The sequence below is a fragment of the Papio anubis genome, chromosome 7, assembly GCF_008728515.1.
Source record: "Papio anubis isolate 15944 chromosome 7, Panubis1.0, whole genome shotgun sequence".
Taxonomy (NCBI): domain Eukaryota; kingdom Metazoa; phylum Chordata; class Mammalia; order Primates; family Cercopithecidae; genus Papio; species Papio anubis.
Window position 1 is genome coordinate 159,839,135 of NC_044982.1, and position 23,891 is coordinate 159,863,025.

Here is a 23,891-nt window from a genome sequence, read left to right on the forward strand (position 1 = left end):
CCCAAATGAAGCCAGCAAATGCCACCAGCTGCAACTCCCCTGCATACATCAGGGCCTCACTGATGGGCCCTCAGCAATCACGTTCTGAAAGAACGTTGCATAACCTTTGCTTAAGAGAAGTGGAAGAGGCCAACGGAGGATCTCAAGGCAGGAATACTGTCTCTGCCTGCAATTTCAATGCATGCCTGAAATCTGGGAAATAGGAAATGTGTGTTCTGAGACCCCGTGGGGAAGTCAACACCATTGTTCCTCCAAGTGCCTGGAGCATCCTGTGGGAATCAGGGTGGGGCCTCTGGGGGACATAGCAGTTCCTTCACCTGCCTTCTGACCATTTCTCTTGCAGGTGAGGGTGAGGTTTGAGCTGAAGTCCCCCGTGAAGACGATAGAGGACTTCCTGCGGAGGTTCACACCCAGCTGCCTGACCTCTGGCTGCAGCAGCATCGGGAGCCTGGCCGCCAACAAGTCCAACCACAAGTCGGGCTCCAGCTTCCTGTCCACCCCGTCCAGCGACGGCATGCTTCTCAGGCTGGAGAGCCTGGGCCAGCCCACTTCGGCCATCACCAGCAACAGCTACAGCAGCCAGGCGGATGACTGGGCCTCGGAGCTTGCCCAGGAGCAGGAGCCAGACCATGAGCTGCGGTACGAGGCCGAGAGCCCGGATGAGGCGGCGCTGGTGTATGCGGCCAGAGCCTACAACTGCGTGCTCGTGGAGCGGCTGCACGACCAAGTGTCCGTGGAGCTGCCCCACCTGGGCAGGCTCACCTTCGACCTCCTGCACACACTGGGTTTCGACTCCATCCGCAAGAGGATGTCAGTGGTGATCCGGCACCCGCTTACCAATGAGATCAACGTCTACACCAAGGGGGCCGACTCAGTGGTCATGGATCTCCTGCAGCCCTGCTCTTCAGGTACCCCCACCCCTGCCCAGCTGCACCCCGGCTCCGGGGAGGAAGTCCTGATAAATATACCCACCCAATTCCTTCTCTTGAGTAAAGTGATTTTCATTAATCCTTTCCTGAAAGCAGTGCCCATCAGAGAATTGCACGGTTTCTTCAGATCACTGTTTGCCTGTTTGAAGGGTTTGGACTAGAAAGTATTCAGGGGGCTTCCGTGCCTGGACACCCCCACCTCCAAGAACTAGGGGGACAGAGGATACTTGGAGAGTGTCAGGTTTTAAATTTGAACGATGAAGGGTGAGAATCTAGATAGTAGCTCTGGAAAGTTCTAGTGCAGCTCAGAGATCCAGGCCACGGTTTGTGGGCTGCCTGGAGCCACGGTGGGGGCCCAGGAAGTGAGGGATGCCGGCCTCACCCACTGCCCTCTGTTCTGGCACTTGGGAGGGGAAGGGTCAAGCGCCTCTCATAAAGCGAACCTGGCCACCCACCTCTCCCTCTGTGCTCGGAGGATGGAGAAGTGCAGCCTCAGCTCCGGGGAACTGAGCTGGGTGGAGGTGAGGATGCTGCAGCAGCCTAGGGGCCCCACTGAGGCTCTACTGCCTGCCACAGGCTTCCTGTTTTCTGCACCCTGGAAGCAGCTCTGGGCAGCAGCTGCTGGGAAACGCTATCAGCCAGATGCTCCCTTCTGGAGCTCCGAGTTGGAGCTAGGGAGCACTTCACCTCCCACAGGCCTTTCTTGCCAGCATCTCAGTGCCCCAGGACAGGACCCCTGGCACAGAAGCCCAGGACCGTTCATGATGGAGAATTGGATGGGAGGAAGAGCTTCATACAGGAAATCCATGTCCCCATCACAGAGCTGTGACCTCCAAAAGGCAGCTGAGCTGAATCTGCAGATGTGTCTCTGAGAGGAGTTTTGATGACCTTCCACAATGACAGCCATTGCGGGGCGAGATTTCGCCTTTCTCCTGCTGCAGGGCCTCTGCCCTGGAGTCGGCAAAGAATCCAATTCATGGACAGATTTTGAGTTCTAGGAAGCTTCTTCGGAAAATGGATTCCTGTTTACATCCACACAAGAGAAAAACATAAACAGGGCAGTTATCTGAGTGATTTCATTCTACAGCAAAAAACTCTCTCTGTCTTACTCCACAACCTTGGGTTCAAGACAACTGAAGGGGTCCTGGGCTTCAGACTTCACAGCATGACGGGTGATGTCTAAGGGGAAGGCATGGAGTGGCCCTGGCATGTGGGGGCTGCCTGGCGCTGGCAGGTGAGGCCTGTCCCAGCCTGTAGAGCAGGGAGGCCTGTAAGCTGTGCGAGGAAGGCCGCAGCAGTTGCCAGGCTTGTACTTTGCTGGCAACGTGTTTTTTTACATGAGTAGAAAACCTCAAAAGCAGAACACAGACAAAAATAACTGCTGTCATTACGTGTCGCTAATACCATCAGCCATCATTTCATAAAAGAAAGACGAGATTTCACATCCACCCTGTCCCCTCCCAAAAAATCACCAAGGATATCCCAGAAAACTGGATGCCTTTCGATTGAATAAATTTAGCATCATGACCTGCTCACTCTTCTACCCCTGCTTTTTGGTACCTTACCAGGGTGGATAGAGCTTATCAGGAGGCAGGGCTCCCCTCCCTGTTCACTGGCAGGCACCGAGGCCATGGCAGAAGGAGCAGTGGCGGCCTGGCCTCCACGGGCCCTGAGTGAGCCAGGGATTTCCTCGTTCGTCTGCAAGTTGGGAAGGCCCTTGATGCCGGTTACAAGACCATCCACGCTGCTCTCCTCTGACTCAGAATCGACCTCACGGTCGGGGTCGGGGAGCCCCTACCCAGGCCGGGGAGCCTCTCAGGCCCAGCATCGTCAGCGTGACTTTGCTGTGGCTCTCAGGAAGGGAGCTTCCCATAACCAGGTAACCGCAGATAAGAAAAAGGACCTGAAATCCATGGCATCATGGAAAGGCCAGGTAATGACATTGTCACAGCTCTCTCCTTATCAAAACCATGACATTGATGGGGAAAATTAATCAAGGGCTTGCGTTATCTCTGCCTTCCTCTGGGAATTTTCAAGCAGTGCACGAAGTCAGGTTCAGATAAGGAAGATCTACGTGTCAACACTGGGCAGGTTAAGGTTCAGGAAGTTCAGAGATCCCAGCGGTTTCCCAAGAGAATGACTACAGCATGGCCCTGGGGTCCCCTTGAAGTTACCCACCTGTGACCACCCACCCTTATGCACAGATCGTTTGCCTTTTACTTGGGGAGTGGTGGAGGGATGTGGACCAGTGCAGACTCATTACAGAGGACTCACTGTGCCTGGCGATCGCTCTGCCTGTGCAGATCAACTTACCACCTACGTAGATCAATTTATCACCTGTGTGTAGGTGACAAACTGAGGAGGGCACAGAGCTGTCCCACTCCGGACTTAATCTGATGCCCTCTTTAGAGGGCTCAAAACATTTTCACCAGAAGAAGCCCGAGTTGGCTGAGCAGATAGTGGGCGTGACTGTATTACATCAGGAGGATGCGGCCACGGCTTACCTGCCCTGGCAGGTGTGGTGTCAGGCAACAAGCAGGGACTCCACCGCAACCCATTCTCACAGATCTCTGTTCAAATCCCAGGTCTACACTTACTGGCTGGGATGACCCTGGACGAGTCACTCACTCTTTCTGTGCCTCCGTTTCCCATCTACAAAGGAAATCACAGTGCCTACCTCTCACGGGAAGTCCCCACACGAGCCCCTAGCTGAGTGCCCTCTGTCACGTAGATGTCCAGCATCCACTCGGTACCTTCCCAAGTCTCTGGCCCCTTCCCGTTAAGATTCACTTACTTGCGGTTTGGTGGCATTGCTACTTTGTGTGGTCTTTAAGGCGTAAACCTCAAGCCAGTCTGCCATCTCTCAGAGCCAGGACAGAGAGTTGGCCTTAGCCCACTGCCTAGTGTGGGCCTCACACGTTGCTGCCATGCAGTAATCAGTACGTATTTTTTTATGATGAGTACATGCATGTACAAGCAGGGACTGCACCTTAGTTTACCATTTTAATCAGATAACTCCTTGTTGGGGAAATATCGCTTGTAAAGCGTAGAAGAAATGGAAATATCACTTGCAGCAACGTTAAAACACATGGTAAAATCACGAAGAGAGGCTACCCTCATCCCTCTGAGGGCCTCTGCAGGGCTGCAAGCACTGCTCACCAGCTGTCTCCTGGTGGGGATATCAGGTGCAGCCCACTGCCAGGCGCAGCTGTCTCGGCCCTGCTGTGTCTGAGGTCGGTGGGCACCGGAGTCATCTTTGCAGACTGTGCCTGGAGCTGTGTGCTTAGCCCCGTCCACCCCCACCCAGATGCGGCCTCAGGGGGCTGCGGCACAGAGCTCTCGGCTGTCCCCACCCAGCAGGGGGCGCCGGGCAGCACTGGTCCCGCTCCTGCGGGTGGTGTCACTCCTTACCCAAGGAGCTGAGTTCCAGGCACAGAATTCCTCCTGTGACCATAGGGAGACAAGACACACAGGACCTGGCTGGCTGTGGAACATCAGAAAGAAGGCGCTAATATTGCATGACCATCGCCAAAAATGCAGTGTGAACATTGCCATGCCTCCAGCCTGAAATCAGCCACCCCCAGCGTCACTCCAGCAGGTGGAGAAGAGCGGGTCTGACTGAATGCCTCTGGGGATCCACACTCTCGTTCCCCAGTACATTCTCCTTCGGAGGTTCCCCCAGCTCCTCAGTGATGGTCTCCTTGGAGCTTGAGTTCTTCCCATCCTCTCCTGCCCTCCATCAGAGTGTAGACAGATCCCAGCCTCCACAAGGGCCCCACCCTCCAAAGTCCAGCCTCGGTTTTCTGCAGTGACTGCTCAGTGGTAGGTGCAGCAAGACGTGTAAAGGAAAAGTCACCCAAGAACAAGGTGCAGATCTTGCCAGAAGGGGCACAGGTGTGTGTCCGTGTCTGCAGGAGAGGACGACGGGCTCAGCCGCTTCTGCCTGGCAGGGCCAGGTGCTCCCTGTCACTAGGCCCTGTGCAGATGGCCCTGCACAGAAACACCCCAGTGTCTACCTGAGAAGCAGACGCCTGTGGGGCCATCTCCTTGTCTGGGGCACCCAGGGTCCCGAGTGGCCCGTCCCCCCTCTGTGGGCTCAGTTCGTTTCGTTTTTGGAAAGTGTGGTTAATCTCAGTGTCACACCCAGTACCACCACATGTCCCAGTACACACCACATGTCGCCTCTGCCCGGAACAGTGGGACAGCTTTATCATGACTGTTTCATTTCCAAAGCCCCTCAGATAGGCAGGCTTTGTTCGAAGAACAATCTGATTCTGGGAAAAGGTTATCTGCGTCTTCTAAGAGTGTTACCATGATACCAGGAATACAAAGATGAGTTTGAGCATCATCCTGTCAGGAAATGTAAATACCTAAAGCAAAGGATCCCAGGGCAACTTTTTTTCTTCCCCGTTATCAACTCCATAAAGAGCCTTTTCAGACTTTTTTTTCAATTGTCCCCTCATGGCCTTCTAATAACATAGATATGCTGTGTATCTGTTTATGTTCTATATGTGTACTTAGACTTTATATAGAAAGGAGTAAGATTCTTCCACCTCCAAGAACCAATGATCACTCCCTTGAAGGCTCCATCACCCCCATGGAGAATGCAGCATGGCCAGGCACGTAAAAGCGTCTCTTACCAGGTCTGCTTTGTCAGGCGGTAGACTTCAATTAGTAGATAAGCCTTCCTGGGCCAGGGGCCTCATAACTGGTCAGTAGTGTTGCCAGATTTCACAAACAATGTATATATATATAGAATGTCCAGTTAAACTTGAATTTCAGATAAATCATTTTTTAAGTAAAAGTATGTCTTATGCCATATTTAGACATCATTTGTTATATCTGGCAGTGCTACTTGTAAGGATCCTACTGTTCTGAGGATAGAAAGTGCACTTCCCATTAAGTAAGACTTTTCATTAACAGGAAGAACGTGAGCCTCCATTTAATAGGCTGGGCAAAAGGATGCCAAATTGCTTTTGATGAAGTTTTTATTTTCATGAGCTGATTTCAACAAAGGTTGTTAGAAACAGCCAAACATCAGCCGGACGCAGTGGCTCACACCTGTATCCCAGCACTTTGGGAGGCCGAAGTGTGCGGATGGCTTGAGCCCAGGAGTTCGTGACCAGTCTGGGCAACATGGCAAAACCCTGTCTCTATGAAAAAATAAAATAAACAGCCAAACATTTGCATATTGATGAGATTCTTTTTTAAAAGTAACAGCTCATTTTTGCTTTGAATTCTATATGAAAACTTGTGCTGTATTCGCAAGTAACGAACAGACACGGGGTAAATCTCAGAGTGTCTGAAGATCGTTCCGCAGATGCCAGGTCTTACCCATGTTTCTGCTTATTCTCCAACCTAGTCGACGCCAGAGGGAGGCATCAAAAAAAGATCCGGAGCAAAACTCAGAATTACCTCAACCTGTACGCGGCGGAAGGCCTGCGCACCTTGTGCATCGCCAAGAGGGTGAGTGGGGGCGGCCCCGCGAGGGTGCCTGTGCCGGTGGGCGCCCCGCAGTGAGCAGCACCTGGTGCAGTACTCAGCAATGCATCTCCCACAGGTTCTGAGTAAAGAAGAGTATGCCTGCTGGTTGCAAAGCCACCTAGAAGCAGAGTCCTCCCCAGAAAACAGCGAGGAGCTCCTCTTCCAGTCTGCCATTCGCCTGGAGACGAACCTGCACCTGTTAGGTAATTAACTTGCGAGCCGCATGCCTAAGAGCAGCGTGGAGTTTGCAGGGGCAGCCCTGGAGGGGTGAGAGCTCTTGTCAGCAGCTGCTCCGCAGGCTGGCCTTGGTTAGGGAGCTGCCTGGCCGGACGCTGGTGCAGCCGAGGCGGGAGGGTGCTTGCCTGAATCTTCTCCCAGTGTCGTTTCTGTGAGGCGCAGCTGCTGCCCGCCAGGCACCCCAAGACAGCAGCTGCCATGCTTCCCCTTAACCTGCTTTCCCACCAAAAATAGAGACAAGGAGTGAGGTTCCTGACAGTTGGGGGTTGAAAGGATTTTTCCCTCGGGAAACAGGGAAACTTTTGGAACCCAGAGACTGCTGCATTTTGCATCTTAGGAATGTTTCACAGATTTGAGGTGGATGAAAAGAACATGGGCTCATTTTTTTTCTGAACTATGTCCACATTTCCTACTGTGTTCATCTTGGTACTTAGTAAATGCTAACTAGTATCAGTGATAAATGAAGATATTTTTTATGTTATTGCTTAATACTTAAAATATTTATTTTCCTATTTATTAAAGCATTCATTAAACTAGCTGAGTCACTGTATACGTGCTCTGTGTGTCCTCGAGGAGCTGGTGTTGAGGGTGCTGCACCCCCACCTCCATCCCGGGTGCTGTGGGTCAGGTGGTACCTCTCGAACACAAAGCCCTGAGGAGTTCGTCTTCACTTCACACAAAAAGGCGGTGTTCACTTGCCCTCTTTTTCTGGGCAGAGGAGTTGGGATAGCTATATATTTATATCTACATTTCTAGCATAATACATAGTTAAGGTTTGCATTTAATAGCGTAATGTACACTAGGCATAACATATATCTGCACACATTTTATGCATTATTTGCCCATAGTATCTTATAGAAGGCCACACATTACTCGGAAAGCCCTGGGATCCAGGAGCCCAATGGCACCACGAGTGGCAGCCCTGGATGTGAATTAAAGGGAACACCTGAGAAATGGCTGTGCCTGTTTTAGGCCCCGAAGTTTTGGCTTACTAAAACAGGGCTGCTGTCGTCTGGACTGACTGGGCTTCCCCAGAAGACAGTATTGTGCAGGCCTGTGGGGTAGGAGCCGTCTGCTGGTTCTCCCAGACGTGCCCGCCCAGCCTCACTGACCAGCCTGGCTTTTAACCCTTCACTGTGGGACACCTTCCCCAGGGAGCAGCTTTTCCCCCGGACAGCACTAACTTCTCGAATGGAGGGAAATTGACCCTCCGGTGCCTTTTCACAGTGTGTGCTGGTTCCACCCCCTGGAGTCATGCAGACAGAATCTCCTCCCTTTTCCGCATGATGAAACCTTGACTATTTGGGGACATGGCTGTGAGTCCCAGCCTGCCCTTTCTCCACCTTCCCTGCTCTCAGAGCCCAGGAGCCCTGACTCATTTGTCCAGCCCTGCTCTGCCCCTGCAAGCTGGTTGTGCAAGTTGGCCAGGCAGGCTGGTCGTGCAGGCTGGTTGGGCAGCCTGTGGCTCAGTCCTTTTTGCATCCAAGTTCTGCTCTGGGGGGCTGGTAATCCCAGTGTTTCGGGCTCCCGTGAGGGTGAAAGGAAGGGATGACGGGAGGCACTGAGCGTGGCGCAGGCACAGGGCCTGGCTCTGAGCGGTTGTGCGGTGATGAGTCTCCTGTTGGTGCTTCCACACCGTTTGCACCCAGCTGGCCTCTCCTCTGCCGGCTCTCTCTGGTGATGGTGCATCTGTCACCTCTCTTGGCCCTGGTGCTGTAGCTCTGTTAACATATCCTAAGTCATTAACAGCCCCTGCTGTACCGAGGCTCATAGTGAACTTGAGATCCAGTCATCTTAGGTCTTCTTCACAGGGATTTCTTGCTTGGATTCTGTAATTTTTACTTGGGCAACTGTGTGAAGATCTAAAATCAGAGTTTTCTGATCCCCTGTTCCGCTTCCTTTGATTGGAGTAGGGATCCTGGCCATCAGCATTTCTCCAAACCCTGATTCCACCACGTCCCACTGTCATCCTTAGGTGACACTTCCCTCCAAGTGCACATGAGGATGGCTCTGAGATGTGTTGGTGATGGAACTCCTGGGTTGCCCACATGGGTGCCAGCCGTGCACTGGAGCCTGCTCACGCCTGCTGGCAGAGCCCTTGGATAAATTTTGAAGCATTTTGCAGTAGCCCACATAAATGTTCAGGAATCTCACGTTGCCTTTTGATGCTATGTTAGTAGATTGAAGTCAGCCGAGGTGGGAGTATTTACACCACAGAAATGAGCAAATGCAGTCAGTCAGCCTCCCTCCCACAGGCCGGTTGTTCACCACTTACCATCTCCTGCTACCTGGTATGTTTATGTTTCAAATGACGAGGCCTGAGCCGGAGAGTACAAGAGCCACCCACCACCTTAGTGTTCACACAGCTCAAACGCGGACACTGTGTTCCAGCTCCTCGGCTTCATTGAGAAAAGTGAAGCCAGCCACTTATATATTTACAATTCCAAAGCCAAATACTCCTTTCTAAGTCTTTCCATGAAGGTGCTTTCTTTTTTTTTTTTTTTTTAGCTTTGAGACAGAGTCTCACTCTGCCACCTGGGCTGGAGTGCAGTGGTGCGATCACAGCACACCGTGAGCTCAAATTTCTGGGCTCTAGTGATCCTCCCGCCTCGGGCTCCTGACTATCTGGGACCACAGGCATGGGCCACCAGGCCCAGATGAATTTTTAATTTTTTTGGTAGAGATGGGGTCTCACTCAGGCTTGTCTCAAACTCCTGGTTCAATGCGATCCTCCTGCCTCAGCCTGCCTAAGTGCTGGGATTACAGGTGTGCACCCCTGCACCAGGCCCAGGTGCTTATCTTAAATAGCATCAGAGAATCATACATAACTATCTTTGGCAGAAAGATCTCCATGCTCTCCATGCTCTTGAAACTTTCTTTTTCTTAATGCTCTGGGCAGGAACCTAAATTCAAAGGACACTGTCTTGCTCATTTTCCCTGGCGTCCTTGCTAGTTTCTCTAAATGTCTAAAACTTCCTTGTTGGTGAAATCCTTTCCCCTCCCATTCGAAGCTGTGTGGCACCAAGCACAGTGACGCTGGGCTCTGCACACTACCAACTCCTGTGTTACGATACTCAGAAATGCCAGGCCCTCCCAAGGGTCAGGTCATAAAGACAGTGGCATTTACTCAGAGTCACATAAATTATATCACGAACAAGTACCTTGGAAAGCTGAAGAAAGCCACTGTGCCCCAAATCATCTTGAAAGGCTGCTCCCTGCAGACACTCTTTCCTCTGCCGTGTTTCATGCCAAGGTGGGGGTCCTTCCCATAACTCCGTTTTTCAGTTCAATGCTAGTCTGCACATGACTCAGGCTCACACCTTATAAAGGTGAGGGTTGTGGGGTGACCCAGTGGGAGGCCCATGAGTTTGACCAATTAGCTCCTGAACTAAGAAGTTCTGTTTTCAAGGTGTTAGCTTTTCCCTGTGAAACAACAGACACCCTCCGTATGGGAGTTTCCGGCAAAGCCTTCCCTGCTTTCTTTCTTGGCAGACGTTTAACTGAGGGACTCTAGCTGGGCAGCTGGGATACGAAGGTGGGACGCACAAGATCCTTGCGGCCGGAAGTTGCCATTTACAGAAGAGTGGGCAACTGCCTGGGTTATGTTTCAAGCACTGTAGTGGAAGCGTTATCCTGGCAAATTGTCAGTAATCCATCAAGGTTAGCCATTATTAGGCTTACTCTGTAATCACTATTACTATCATTAAGTATGAATGAATTACTGCGAACACACAGAGGAAGGCAAGACCATCCCTCTGCCCTCCCCAGACATGAAGAAACCTGTCACAGTGCAAGTGACCCTCAGGATGAGCCAGTTCCGCCTTCCCCTCCCCATGCCTGCCATCCCGTCATTCTAGAAGAAGGGGTAAGGGCGGCTTAGTTCATTTGTGCTGCTGTCACACAATACCACAGACTGGGGGCTTAAGCCACAGACATTTACTTCTCACAGTTTTGGAGGCCGAAAGTCCAAGATCAAGGCTGTGACAGCTTGCAATGTCTGGTGAGGGATCTCCTCCTGGTTTGCAGGCGGCTGCCTCCTTGTGGCGTCCTCACACGATGGGGAGATTGAGAAATCACCTCTCCAATGCCGATTTATTGATTGATTGATTAAGACAGAGTCTTGCTCTGTGTCCCAGGCTGGAGTGCAGTGGCGTGATCTCAGCTCACTGCAACCTCCACCTCCTGGGTTCAAGCAATTCTGCCTCAGCCTCCCAAGCAGCTGGGATTACAGGCACCCACTACCACGCCCAGCTAAGTTTTGTATTTTTAGTAGAGAGGGGGTTTCACCACATTGACCAAGTTGTTCTGGAACTCCTGACCTCAAGTGACCCACCCCCCTCGGCCTCCAGAAGTGCTGGGATGACAGGCGTGAGCCACCGCGCCCAGCCCCAGGGCCTCTTTTTATAAGGACATTGATCCCATCGTGGGAGCCCCATCCTCATGACCTCGTCTGAACTTAATTACCTCCTGCAGGCCCCACATCCTAATACTATCACATTGGGGATTAGTGCTTCCTCCTATGGATCTGGGGGACACAAACGCTCAGTCCATAGCAGCATCCCAGCACAGGGCACAGCATGGTGTCGAGCAGTAAAGGAGCCTCAGTCAGGGCTCGAACCCGGGGCCTGGGGGCTGCAGCTTACTTCCAGAGCGGGGAAGACAGAAACCATCTCACCAAGATGTAAACAGATTAAAAAAAAAAACCAAAACAAAACCCAAGGCAGGCCTAAGCACATTGCTGCAGTCAATAGTAGATTTTTCCCAACATACTGAGATCAAAAAGGCAAAACCCGCCTCTCGACTTCTCTATGTTTGTGGAAAAAGCATATTTAAGATAATCTTGGTTTCAAGACATAATGGGCTTGCCTGTGAAGCCTGTTTCTATAGTGACTAGTAACAAGCATTGTTGAGACTGGACATTCTGAATTTCATTCACCAGAAGCTTTGTATGGGATGGGCAATTTTTAAGGCTGTATTTTTATCCCTCCAAATAATCGTCATTCCCAACACCTTCCCATACGCTTTGCTTTCAGGTTATCTGTAAAGTTACAAGTTAGAGATAAGTCGAGGTACTTTGGTGTAAGTACATATAATTATACTCAGTGACTCACAGTTACTCCTACGCACTCTGGACTGAGTCACATCGAAAGAGCAGTCAAAAGCGTCCACCACTGTCCTGAAATGGTCCCACAAAGGACTTCCTGTCACTGCATGGCAGGCAACTGGCAGCCCAGCCCCAGGCAAGGCCCAGGCAACAGGGACTGTACCAGTGCCTGCCTTCGGTGTATCTGGTGCATGCCATTTGCACCCCAGCAGGATTGGGGGCGCACGTGAGAAGCGGGTTCGCTCACACTGCTGTGCATTTGACCAGGTGCCACTGGGATTGAAGACCGCCTGCAGGATGGAGTCCCTGAAACTATTTCTAAATTGCGTCAAGCGGGCCTGCAGATTTGGGTTCTCACTGGTGACAAACAAGAAACCGCCGTCAACATTGCGTATGCCTGCAAACTGCTGGACCACGACGAGGAGGTCATCACCCTGAACGCCACGTCCCAGGTAGGTGGGTTTCAAGTGGCTCTGCTTCCTTCCCCTGGGGTGGTCCATGTTCATCGTGGTCCCCTTGGCAGAGACTCTCATTCCTGGCAGCTGCTGTGAGAAGGACCTCACCCTCTGCGTTCAGGTTTAGGACGTGCATGTTATTGCCTTGGAAGAGGTGAAGTTTGCTGGAATTCTTAGTACCAAAGGAATGCACACGTGGACTTTATTAATACGAAGTTCAGCCTGCTTTCTCCTGACGTACTGTCCAAGTCATCAGAGAACTTTCTCGTGAGGTCCCATGTGCTTCTACAGTGGAGCCAGGACAGTGGTCCATTTAGCACTGACCACCTCAGGACCATCGCAGGCACTGAGGACTTCCTTATCCAGTCGGATTTGTCTGTTTAAATCCCCAAGGCTGTGGGGAATAGCTGCCTCATATACTGCCCTGGTCTGGGCTCTGAGTCCTCACAGGAGTTCCCACTCAAAACTTCTTGCGCTGGCTTTCAGGCTTCTTGAATGGAGCAGGGAACCGTCTTGTTGTGGCTGATCTGCTCCTCCCCAGTGTGGCCAAGGCCACCACAGCCTCTCTGGGGCCACACTTAAGAGTCCCCCCAGCCCCTCTTAGGTCCACAACTGCACCATCAGCAGACACCAGCCTGCTTTTCAAAGTGCTGTACTATTTCGCTCAGTATCTTTTCCAGCACTGCACATTGACATTGATTTTCTTCTGCTAGCCCCTCTAATGGGTGTGTAATGGTATCTTGTTATGGTTTTAATTTGCATTTCACTAGTGTCTAATGAAGTTGAACATCTTTTCATGTGCTTATTTTCCATTCATATATCCTTTTGGAGGAATTGTCTAGTCAAGTATTTTTCCATTTTCTAATTGAGTTGTTTTCTTAAGGTTCAGTTTTGAGAATTCTTTGTGTTTTCTGTATGCAAGTCCTTTGTCAGCTATGTGATTTGCATATATTTCATCCCTGTCTTATTTTTTAATATTGTCTTTTACAAAAGCTTTTAGTTTTGATAAATTGTTATTCTTTTTAGATTTAATTTTATTTTATTATTTTATTTTTTTAGAGATGAGGTCTCACTCTGTTACCCAGGCCAGAGTGCAGTGGCGCCATCGTGACTCACTACAGCCTCAATCTCCTGGGCTCAAGGGATCCTCCTGCCTCAGCATCCTGAGTAGCTAGGACCACAGGCGGGCACAAGCATACCTGGCTAATTTTTTTATTTTTTTAAGAGATAGGAAGAGGGGGTGTCCCCATGTTGCCCAGGCTGTTGTTGAAATCCTGAACTCAAGTGATCATCCTGTCTCGGCTGAGATTACAGGCTTGAGCCACTGTGCCTGGTCTGATTCCTCTTTTTTTTTTTTTTTAATTGTATGGATCATGCATGTGGTGTCATGTCTTAGATGTGCCTAATTATGAATATTTTCTCCTATGTTTTATTCTAAAAGCATTACACGTTAACATCTTGTCTGTAGATGCAGTCCATTTTGGATCACATTTCATGAAAGGTGTGAGGGTTAGCTTAGACTTCGTCTTTCCACATGTGACTGCCCAGTTCCTCCAGTACCATTTGTTGAAAGCGTCTTTTTTTGGTTGCAAGCGTCTTTGTCAAAAATCAATTAGTTATATTTGTGTGGGTCTGTTTCTAGACTTTCTGTTCTGTTCAATTGATTTGTTTGTCTGTCCCTTCACCAATACCGTGTGTATTGATTCATTGTAGTAGTTTGATTACTGTAGTTTTTTATAAGTCTTAAAAATTGGTAGTGTTATTCCTCCAACTTTATTCCATTTCAAAATTGTTTTGGCTAGTCATCTTGTTTGCCTTCATGTATGAATTTTAAATTAATTTTCCCATACAGAAATTCCTGCTGGAACTTTTATTTGAATTTTGTTAAATTTATGAACCAATTTGGGAAGCATTGATGTTTTTATTATGTTGATCTTCCATTCTGCACAGTTGGTATATCTCTACATTTTTTAAGTCTCCTTTTATTTCTTTTATCAGCATTTTATAGTTTACAGCATACACATCGCATACATGTTTTGTTAGATACATACCCAAGCACCAATGCTCCTCAACTTATGACAGGGTTATGTCCCAGTCAACCCATCATAGGTCAAAAATGTCGTAAGTTGAAAATTTATTTAATACCCCCAATAAACCCATCTAAAAGTTGAAAATTTGTAAGTTGAATCATTGTAAATCAGGGACCATCTGTACAATGTTTTTGGAGGTTTTGTAAATAGTATTTTTAAATTTTTATTTTCCATCTGTTTATGGTACAGTTTTCCCTTGGACGCATAGGGATTAGGGATACCAGTTCCTCTGTGTGGTCAAAAATCCACATATAACTTTTGACTCCCCCAGAACTTAACTACTCATAGCCTACTGTTGACCAGAAGCCTTACTGATAACATAAATAGTCAATTACCACCTATTTTGTATATTGTATGTATTATCTGCTGTCTTCTTACAATAAAGTAAGCTAGGGAAAAGAAAATGTTAAGAAAATCTTAAGGAAGAGAAAACATATTTGCTATTCATTAAGTAGAAGCGGATCTTCACTGGCTGTTTCCTTGGTCATCTCTATTCTGCCATTGAGCCCATCCAGAGAGTTTTTAAAAATAAAGTCTATATACAGAATTGTTTCAGATTTAGAGAAAAACTGTGAGGAGAGTACAGAGTTATTTCTCATATCTGCCATATGTAATTTATTCTGTTCCTCATCTCGCATTAGCCTAGTACATTTATCACATCAAGAAGCAATGCTGATACATTATTACTTTCTAAAGTCCATACATTGCCTTGGTTTTTACCTAGTGTCCTTTTCCTGTTCTGGGGTCCCATCCAGAACACCACATTACATTTATTCAGTCATCATGCCTCCTTACACTCTTCTTGGCGGTGACACTTCTGGAAACTTTCTTTACTTTTAATCATTTTGACCATTTTGAAGAGCGCTGGCCAGGTATTTTGTAGAAGGCCCCTATGATTGTCGGGTTTATTCACTGTGCTCTTTGCCTCTTCCATCACTGAAGTGGAGCTAAGGGTTTTAGGGAGGACAGCCACAGAGACCAAGTGCCATTTTCATCATATCCTGTCGAGGGTACATGCTATGAAGTGGAGCTAAGGGTTTTAGGGAGGACAGCCACAGAGACCAAGTGCCATTTTCAGTTAATTATTTCTGTCTAAAATTTCTATTTGATTTTCCAAAATATCTTCCCTCTTTTTGGCCAAGACTTTCTTTCTGTTCGTTTCCAGCACATTCAATCTTACTTCTTGGAACATTTGGATAATGGCTGTTTTAGTCTTTGTTGATAATGTCAATATCTGTGTCATCTTGACGTTGGCTTCTGTGGATTGTCTTTTTCCACAGAGTTAAGATTTTCCTGGTTTTGTGTGCTAAGAAGTTTTGGATTGTATCATGGGCATTTTGAATATTATGTTATGACACTGGCCATTTTTAATTTCTACGGAGAATGTGGATTTTGTTAAGCAGGTGATCAACCCTGTGGGGTTTGGGCTGTGAGCTCTGGGTGTTGGTTTCAAAGGCAGATGTGTTTATAAGACTTAGTCTTGCATTTTTGCCCTCCAGAGGTCACCTTGGAACTTGGGTGGCAGTCTGTTGCAGAGTTTGCCTCTCAAAGGCTTTGTTATGGGTGAGGCCAGGAATTCATAAACAACATTATGGGGTCAGTTAGCCAGGCTTCTCCTTTACAATTTTTTCCAATGCCTTCTGGTTCCCCAGGAATCCCCTTTTCAGTCTTCTGGCAGGAAAGGTGGAGTGCATCACCCTCTTCTTCCCGTATTTCCTGCCTTTCCCCTGCGTCCAGCACCAAGTGGGGGCAGAATAGAAGACAGAGCACCACAGGCTGTGATGGAAAGGAGGATCCAGCTCCCTTGGAGTCTGCGGCAGCAGACGGCTCTGCCACTGCCATTCCTGCACAGCCACGGTAGCAAAATTGCCTGGGACTGGGTTTAAAATAATAGAGGAAAAAGAATAAATAAAACTGCAGACTTCCTCATCTTCTCAGAGCATTGGGAACCTCCTTTTCACTCCTCAAGCCAGAGCCAGAAGGTGTCTCCTGGAGCTCTGTCTGTCCCTGCCCTGGGGCCCACGTCCAGGTTCCCTGGTGCCTTGGGCCAAGCCAGGGGCCACCAGAGTAACAGTGACATACCCACCACCCAGTCAGTGTCCTTCGCACACTTGTCTCCTCTCCCAGTCCCTCAGCTGCTGCTCACTCTCCGAGCTCCACGGTGGTGACCCCATGCGTCCTGCCCGCACGCCGGCTGCAGTCAGTGGGAGCTCGGGATGGAGGAGTCATCTCCACTGTTGTGCAAGTCCAGGGAGCTCATGTACTTCCTGTGATGGCATCCTGCATTCTCCTGCAGGCCTTCCCCAGTTACTGCCGTATCCCACCCCACGCCTTGGAGGCAAAGCTCTCCCTCTCTTGTCCATCTCCACACTTTCGCATATCCCGGCTGGTGATTTGCTGCAGTCATGAGTGTGTGTGCATCAACTCTCTGTTGCCCCTATGGCAGTAACTGTGTCTTTTCAGTCTCCTTTTCTCTAGTCCGGCTTCGTTTTCTGAGTACAAAGGATCCTCAGTAAGCGCATGTTGAACGCAGCTGGATTTCCGTGGTGTGTCTGGTCACTGACTTAGCAGACTCACCGTCTGCAGAGGATCAGGGGCTGCTCAGGCTCGCCGGAGCGTGTTTGTCCCTGGAGACTGTGGACCCTCCTGTGCCTCCTGCTCCTGCCCCTGGTCCCTAGTGCTGCTACCACCATAGGTGTTCCTCCTCTTTCTGGAATCCAGATCAAGTTTGCCTATTAAAAGCCTCCGTAATTGTACTTTTTTTCTTTTCCTGGCTGAATTGGAGAACTTAAGGAGAATACTGAAAATTCCATTTCTTTACGGGCTAATCATAACAAAGCCTTTTGCAGAGCTCTGTGTCCTGCAGTTGGTCCTTGGTGAGTTAGGTAAGGGCCTCCAAGAACCATCAGGAAGTACATGGAGGGCCCTCAGTCTTAACTATCCGGCAATTTTGCAATATACAGTCCAGCCTCCCAAAGTGAAGATGGTCCATTCCAACCTCTGCACTGTATCACGGGCGATCAAGTAAGATCCTAGAGAAACCTAAACCAGTTCAGTCTCTTCTATGGGGAAAGTCATCCTCTCTGGCTGAATTTCCGGAGGGTGGCCTCTGGTCAGGCAGGTACTACAGCCCAGGGAAAGACGTCAGCTCCAGAGGTGTTGAGCCAGGGCAGGGATGTTTGTGGCATGACTCTGAGGGAACTGCGCTGTCCTCTCACGTCCCTTTCAGGAGGCGTGTGCAGCCCTGCTAGACCAGTGCCTACGCTACGTGCAGTCCAGAGGCCTCCAGAGAGCCCCTGAGAAGACCAAGGGCAAAGTGAGCATGAGGTTCTCCTCTCTCTGCCCACCTTCCATGTCCACTGCCTCTGGCCGCAGTCCCAGCCTCGTGATCGATGGGAGAAGCCTGGCCTACGCTCTCGAGAAAAACCTGGAGGACAAATTCCTCTTTCTTGCCAAGCAGTGCCGCTCCGTCCTCTGCTGCCGGTCGACGCCTCTGCAGAAGAGCATGGTGGTGAAGCTGGTGCGGAGCAAGCTCAAGGCCATGACCCTGGCCATAGGCAAGTATCCCAGCTGGCCGGACGGCCTCCTCCCGGCTCGACCCCAACTTCCTCTACCCTTCCGTGCTGCACCACAAGATGGGCAAACACTTCCTCACCTTTCCTTCTGTCTGTAAAATCACACCCAGCGCGACAGAGCAGGCAGCATCTTCCGAAGGTAAAGCTCACATTGGAAAGCCACAAAAGAGAGGAGCAGAGTTACAGGTTCATGCTGTAAGGTCAGTAATCCAGTGCTGCTTTACGGCAACAAGAGTGCTGCTTTACGGCAACAAGGTGGCACTTACCCTGTTTCTCTGGAGACAGGACACTAGAGACCTGCCTGTCCCAGGCTGTCCTGGCCACAGCAGAAGGCATTGCACACTCAGCCTTACCCAGGCCAACTTAGAAGGAAGGCCCTTTGCAGCTGCTTCTGGTCACCATGAGCCCCTGGGTGTCCAAGGCTTTGTAACACCTAAGGGTCCAGAGGCTTGGTGACCAGAATTCCCACTGCCTCCCGTCAGCTGTGCTGATGGTTCTGGGACAGGCTTCTGAGTAAATAAGTCCATCCTCAGATATGCATCGCTGCTCACCAGTTATTTAATAATATCAGTTATTAAAGGACTGTGTCTCTCATGGTAGTTTTTCCTGAAAGACACTGTTGACCTGGAGAGCCCTGTCTGCTCCTCTCCAGGGATGGGATGGTGGCCACTCGCCTCCTTCCAGGCCATCCTCTCTGCCCACTTCTGGGCAGGCAGAGTCTCTAGCACAGGTTCAGGGGCTCAGCAGCACCACCTCCTGGTGAGGGCCAGGAAGGAAGCAGTGGCAGTGACCCCCACATGCCAACAACTGGACCTCCCTGTAAATAGAATCTACTGTAAATAGAATCTCCCTGTAAATAGAAGCCTAGGTGAGAAGTGGCTCAGAAATAAAGTACCCTCACCAATCCATCAGCCAGTGTTGGCTGTATTTTCTGCAAAAGGTCTGTGACAGCCACTGCTTGTTGACATGGGGATTGCCACCTGCCTGTTCACAGTGGGCACCTCACCTGGCCAGAGGAGACAGCTGTTGAGCCTGGGTCATGGTGGGAGTAAGGAGAGCGAGCACTGGCCTGAACACGGTTGTCACGGGGACCCTGTCCTACGCACCCTGAGGCCTGTAACTGCTAAGGAGAGTGGGCACAGGGCACGCGCTCAGAAGGCCCAGGGAGCCTAACAGCCACGTCCTGTCCTGAGGCCATCCTTGCCTTCCTGTGCCTGGGGTGGCCCTCAGGTTTCCCTGAGGAGCTGGAAACGGTCTTCAGGCTGACCTGCACCGCCCCCATCCCAGCCTCCTCCTCTGAGCGTCAGTGTCCTCCCTGGGAGCACGAGGACAACGTCAACCCTGAAAGGCCACAGTAAGACATGAATGATGGTTTCCTGGCCTGGCCAGTGCCCAGCTCAGCCACGTAGCCACTGGTGTCTGGTATTCCTTTAAGAAGTGGAAGGAAAGCCTTGGCTGATTAAAAAGAAAAGGAAACACAAAATGGAATCTCAAAAGAAAAAGGGAAAGCAATGACCGTAAGAACATTAGCGCATGGCTGGGCACGTGGCTCACACCCATAATCTCAACAGTTTGGGAGGCCAAGGCAGGAAGATCACTTGAGCCCAGGAGTTTGAGACCAGCCTGGGCAACACCAGTGAGACCCCATCTCTACATAAAAACACAAAACCTGGCTGGGTGTGGTGGCATGCACCTGGAGTCCTAGCTACTCAGGAGGCTGAAGTGGGAGGATCACTGGAGCCCAGGAGGTTAAGGCTGCAGCGAGCCATGATCATGCCACCGCACTCCCACCTAGCCTGGGTGACAGAGTGAGACCCTGTCTCAAAAGAAAAAAGAAAGAAAGAAAGAATGCGTTAAAGCACCAATGTGACCTACTCCTAGTGCCCAGTGGTTTATAATATAGAGTACTGTTGCATACCATATCTCATTTTAAATGGGACATTCTGGGGAAAGCTGTACAGATTTCTATTACTTCAGAGAAGTCCAGTTTGATATATATTGGCTGATCGCTTAATGTTGGTCTCAACATTATAAAGAACAGGAAAATCACAAGGAAGAGACTCCTGTAGTCACACTATGAGTCACTCTAACGTTGTGTATCTGCACATATTCTCACTTGTGCAACTTGGGATGTATGCCCTGATTTGGGCTTTTCTGCTGTCCAGTTCCAAGAATGGTGACCGTCACACAGTGATAACGACTTTATGTCTCTGCTCTCCTTTCCCCGAAGGTTTCCAGAGCTCTGACCTGTGACCTGTGTTCCTAAACATTTTCTATCAAAAAATTGACAGCGTGATGAGAAGTTCTCCTTTATTGCACCCCTAGAGGGCCCCAAAGTGAGCACAATGGCTAATACTGTGGCAATCCATGGGCAAAAAAAAAGAAAAGAGCTCCACAATATGCTGGGCTCAATTTAACCTCCTTCCTTTAGTTTAGAAACTGCCCAGGGAAGCGTGCCTGGGAGTAGCCTTGGCTGCTTGGCTGGTGTGGTTCGGTAACTAATGATGATGAAGATGATGATGGCATCTTTCCTTGTGCCAGGCAGTAGGATGAGGGCTTCACTGGCGTAAGAGTGACACGGCAGAGCGGGTACCGCGTCCCAGGTGGCTCAGCTCTAGCCCGCTTTCTGAAACATCTCCCAGTGTGTCTGGCTTATTCTGAATGCTTAACTCTATTCTCCCAGGGTGGGTGCTCTACTCCTTTTCCCCCATCTTCCCCAGGACCCTTTCACAGGACTGAGTTCAATGGGGACCCCCAAGGAAATCTAGCACATTGATTTGATCCTGTGCTGTTTCTAGAATCAAACAATTCTTCCTGCCTTTGCTGTTTCTAGGTGACGGAGCCAATGATGTCAGCATGATCCAGGTGGCAGATGTGGGTGTGGGAATCTCCGGCCAGGAGGGTATGCAGGTACAGACCAATCAGGCTATTCTGTGGGACCAAGTGGCCCTACTGGCCTCCTGTCCTATCACCCTGTGGGCTGTCCCCACCTTCCTCTGGGCTCTGTTGAACGAGGCTAAAGAGTTTGCCCTCGATACAGCTGATGCTCAGTACAGCTGCTGAGCCAATAGTGGAAGGTCTGGGGAAATACCACTCTTCCTGTTTATGAAGCAGTGTGCAATAAGCATGTCTTCCCATGTCACAAGTCTATTTTTGTGAAATAAGTGGTTCCGAGAGAGGCAAGGTGAGTCATCGCCTTCCGTCTGGCTTTCGATGGCTCAGTCCCAGCAGGCACGTTTTACTGTCCGTGAACACTGAGCAATACCATCTGAAAAAATGCCTTTGCTGTAGGTGGAGCCTGGCGTCACTGTACAGGTGGAATGTAGCCATCCTCACTCACACAGAAGTTCACCTCTGCATCTTTCCTCTGCCGCTGTGTTCACTCTCGGTCTGGGAGTCAGACATTGAGCAAATGACTTCACTAAAAATGTGCTGCTTTTAGATTAAGTATTACAACGGTGTCCAACATTTGGTTAAGTATGAATCACAACTTTTTTGGATTGGTGGAGATTTTAGGGAACAATTTATCCAATGTTCTGAAAACCAAGATATAGACACCACTTACTCACTGGTTGATTCATTCGCTGATTCAGTGGTTCGATCAGTAATTATCTGCTGGGCACGAACTTCGTGCCAGATCTGTGCAGAGCTCATTAGTAGTTTCAGCTGATGTTCTGCCCTCAGAGGGAGGGTCCTAAGCTAGATGCACCGTAGTTCCATCATGGCTGGTCCTTGACACTTGCCATACCCCACCACCGTCCTCTGACTGGAACCTCTGCATTATGTTACTCACACGTTTTTCTTCCTCCAGAAAACTGAAAATGGTGTTCACGTGTGACTCACCTTTGTGTCTTCACAGTGCCCAGCGTGGCACCTTGCACAAGGGGAAGCTCAAGACACATTTGCTAAATAAATGAACAAAATACAGGGGACCCTTGAACAACACAGGTCTGAACTGTGTGAGTCCACTTATATGGGGACATTTTTCAATAAATATTTGGGAAATTTTTTGGAGATTTGTGACAATTTGAAAAAACTTGCAGATGAACTACATAGCATAAAAATATCGAAAAAATTAAAGAGGGCCAGGTGTGGTGGGTCACGCCTATAATTTCCGCACTTTGGAAGGACAAGGCGGGAGGATCACTTGAGGCCAGGAGTTTGAGACCAGCGGGGCAATGTGGTGAAACCCCATCTCTACTAACAATGCAAAAACCTCGGCGTGGTGGCCCATGCTTGTAGTCCCAGCTACTTAGGGGGCTGAGGCAGGAAGACCACTTGAGCCTGGGAGGTTGAGCCTGAAGTGAACTATGATTGCCCCACTGCAGTCCAGCTTGGACAATACAGTGAGACCCAGTCTCTCTCTCTCTCTTTCTTTTTTTTTTAAGAAAAAAAAAAATTAAGGAAAAGGTAGGTATGTCATGAATATGTGAAATACATGTAGATTCCGTTGTGTGTGTTTATCAACTCTTTATGTGATCAGTAAGGCTTCCCATCAACCGTAGGCTATTCGTAATTAAGTTTTGAGGGAGTCAGAAATTACATGTGGATTTTCGACTGTTCGGGGGCGCCCCTAACTCCAGTGTTGTTCAAGGGTCAACTGTAGTTCATTCATTCTGACTTTTTTGGCATTGCTTCTGTTTTCACGGTTTCCTCTACTGAAAATCTGATGGGGGCAGTGCATGTTGACCTCATATGCTTGGAAACTCGACTAGTAAACATCTTTTGGATCAGATACTTGAATGTTGAGCAGGTGGCTGGGGAGGGGCCGGAGCTGCCGTGCCTGCTCCCCTCCTCAAGGTGGGAACACCAGCCCAGGCCCTGGGGCTGTACGTGAGAGGTGATGGGAACGGCTGAGCCACAGGGCAGGTGCCCGGAGGTGCAGCTTTGAACAGGCGTAGCTGCTGGGGAGGAGGTTACTGGGCACTTCTGCAAGTATGTAAAGCTGCGCATCCTCCCTGGGGATGTGTTTGGAGAGATGGGGCCAGGCTTGATACCTTTCCTTACCATGCTATGCACTTGGGTTTTCCAGCACTGGGACCCTGTTGCTTGCATTTTAGTCAGTCCCTGCTGAGCCCTTTGAGAGATGAGCTGTGGGATGCTGATGCCGGAGCTGTCAGAGCTGAGCCGTGGAGAGTCAGACAGGAGGAGTAGGTGCTCCCCAGCTCAGCCAAGGTGGGGAGGTTGTCCCAGGCAGGGGGCAGGAGGAGCAGAGGAGATCTCCCAGCTCCCAGGAAGCTCTGTCTTCGTGAGCTCCTGCACCATCTAAGGCTGGCTGGGAGCCAGGGGTACAAGATGACCCCTACATCTCCGATCCTGCTCTCCTGAAATTCCCAGAAAAGCTGGGAGGCTTTGGAAAGGTCACTGTGACGGAAGGACAAGCATTGTATTTGAGGCCTGGATTTAGGGGAGGAAGGGGCTGCAGAAGGCTGGCAAGCCAGGCGACCTCAGCAGGGGTTTGACTGTGGTTCTCAAGGGCGGGGGTTTCTTCTTCAAAGGCAGCCTAGAGTTTGGCCTTGCAGGCCATCAGCCTCTTTTTAACACTTGTCCCTTTTGACTGAACTTTTCAGACAGATTCTGTGGAGGACGGGGACTGTGTCTAATGGTATCTGTTTCTCCAAGTCTGTGGCTGGCAGTAGTGGAGTCCTAAGAGATGATTTTTGAGAGAATGAATCATGGGGTTAATGAGTAAAGCACTACAGAACACGAAAAGACTTTTAAGCCCCTATGTATTGACAGGAAGAGGCAGAGAGACGTTTGCTGTGAAATCCTTAACTTTTGGTTCAGAAAATTGATGTTCTAAGGTTTTGTGTATCATGACACTATTCCATTTCAAGCATACCACTTGAGGCATAATTTACTGCTTTCTACATATTATTTGAGTATAGGGAAATCAGTTAGATGTTAAAGGCAGATTGGCATTTTGTTTAGAATAACCTGATGGTAAGGAGAAATCTAACATTGTCTGCCATTTTGTTTGATTTTTTTTTCCCAAAGACATTTATTGTACAGTGGGT

The 23,891-nt window shown here is 49.5% G+C and overlaps 1 protein-coding gene across 9 annotated transcripts in view; it reads left to right on the plus strand.

The window, feature by feature from the left end:
* ATP10A (ATPase phospholipid transporting 10A (putative)) overlaps nt 1-23,891 on the plus strand; it is a 188,336-nt gene that overhangs the window by 154,680 nt on the left and 9,765 nt on the right. For 7 of the 9 annotated variants that reach the window (XR_004185237.1, XR_004185236.1, XM_031668917.1 and 4 more), the window contains 6 exons: nt 344-908; nt 6,292-6,395; nt 6,490-6,616; nt 12,022-12,206; nt 17,529-17,856; nt 20,708-20,784. Coding sequence is in view for 7 of the 9 variants with exons in the window: in XM_031668917.1 (XP_031524777.1) it covers nt 344-908; nt 6,292-6,395; nt 6,490-6,616; nt 12,022-12,206; nt 17,529-17,856; nt 20,708-20,784 (1,386 nt within the window). In the remaining 2 variants the exon portion in view is untranslated. Of the gene's footprint in view, nt 1-343; nt 909-6,291; nt 6,396-6,489; nt 6,617-12,021; nt 12,207-17,528; nt 17,857-20,707; nt 20,785-21,733; nt 21,834-23,891 lie in introns of all 9 variants that reach the window. The other 2 variants (XM_031668922.1, XM_031668920.1) reach the window with 2 other exon arrangements.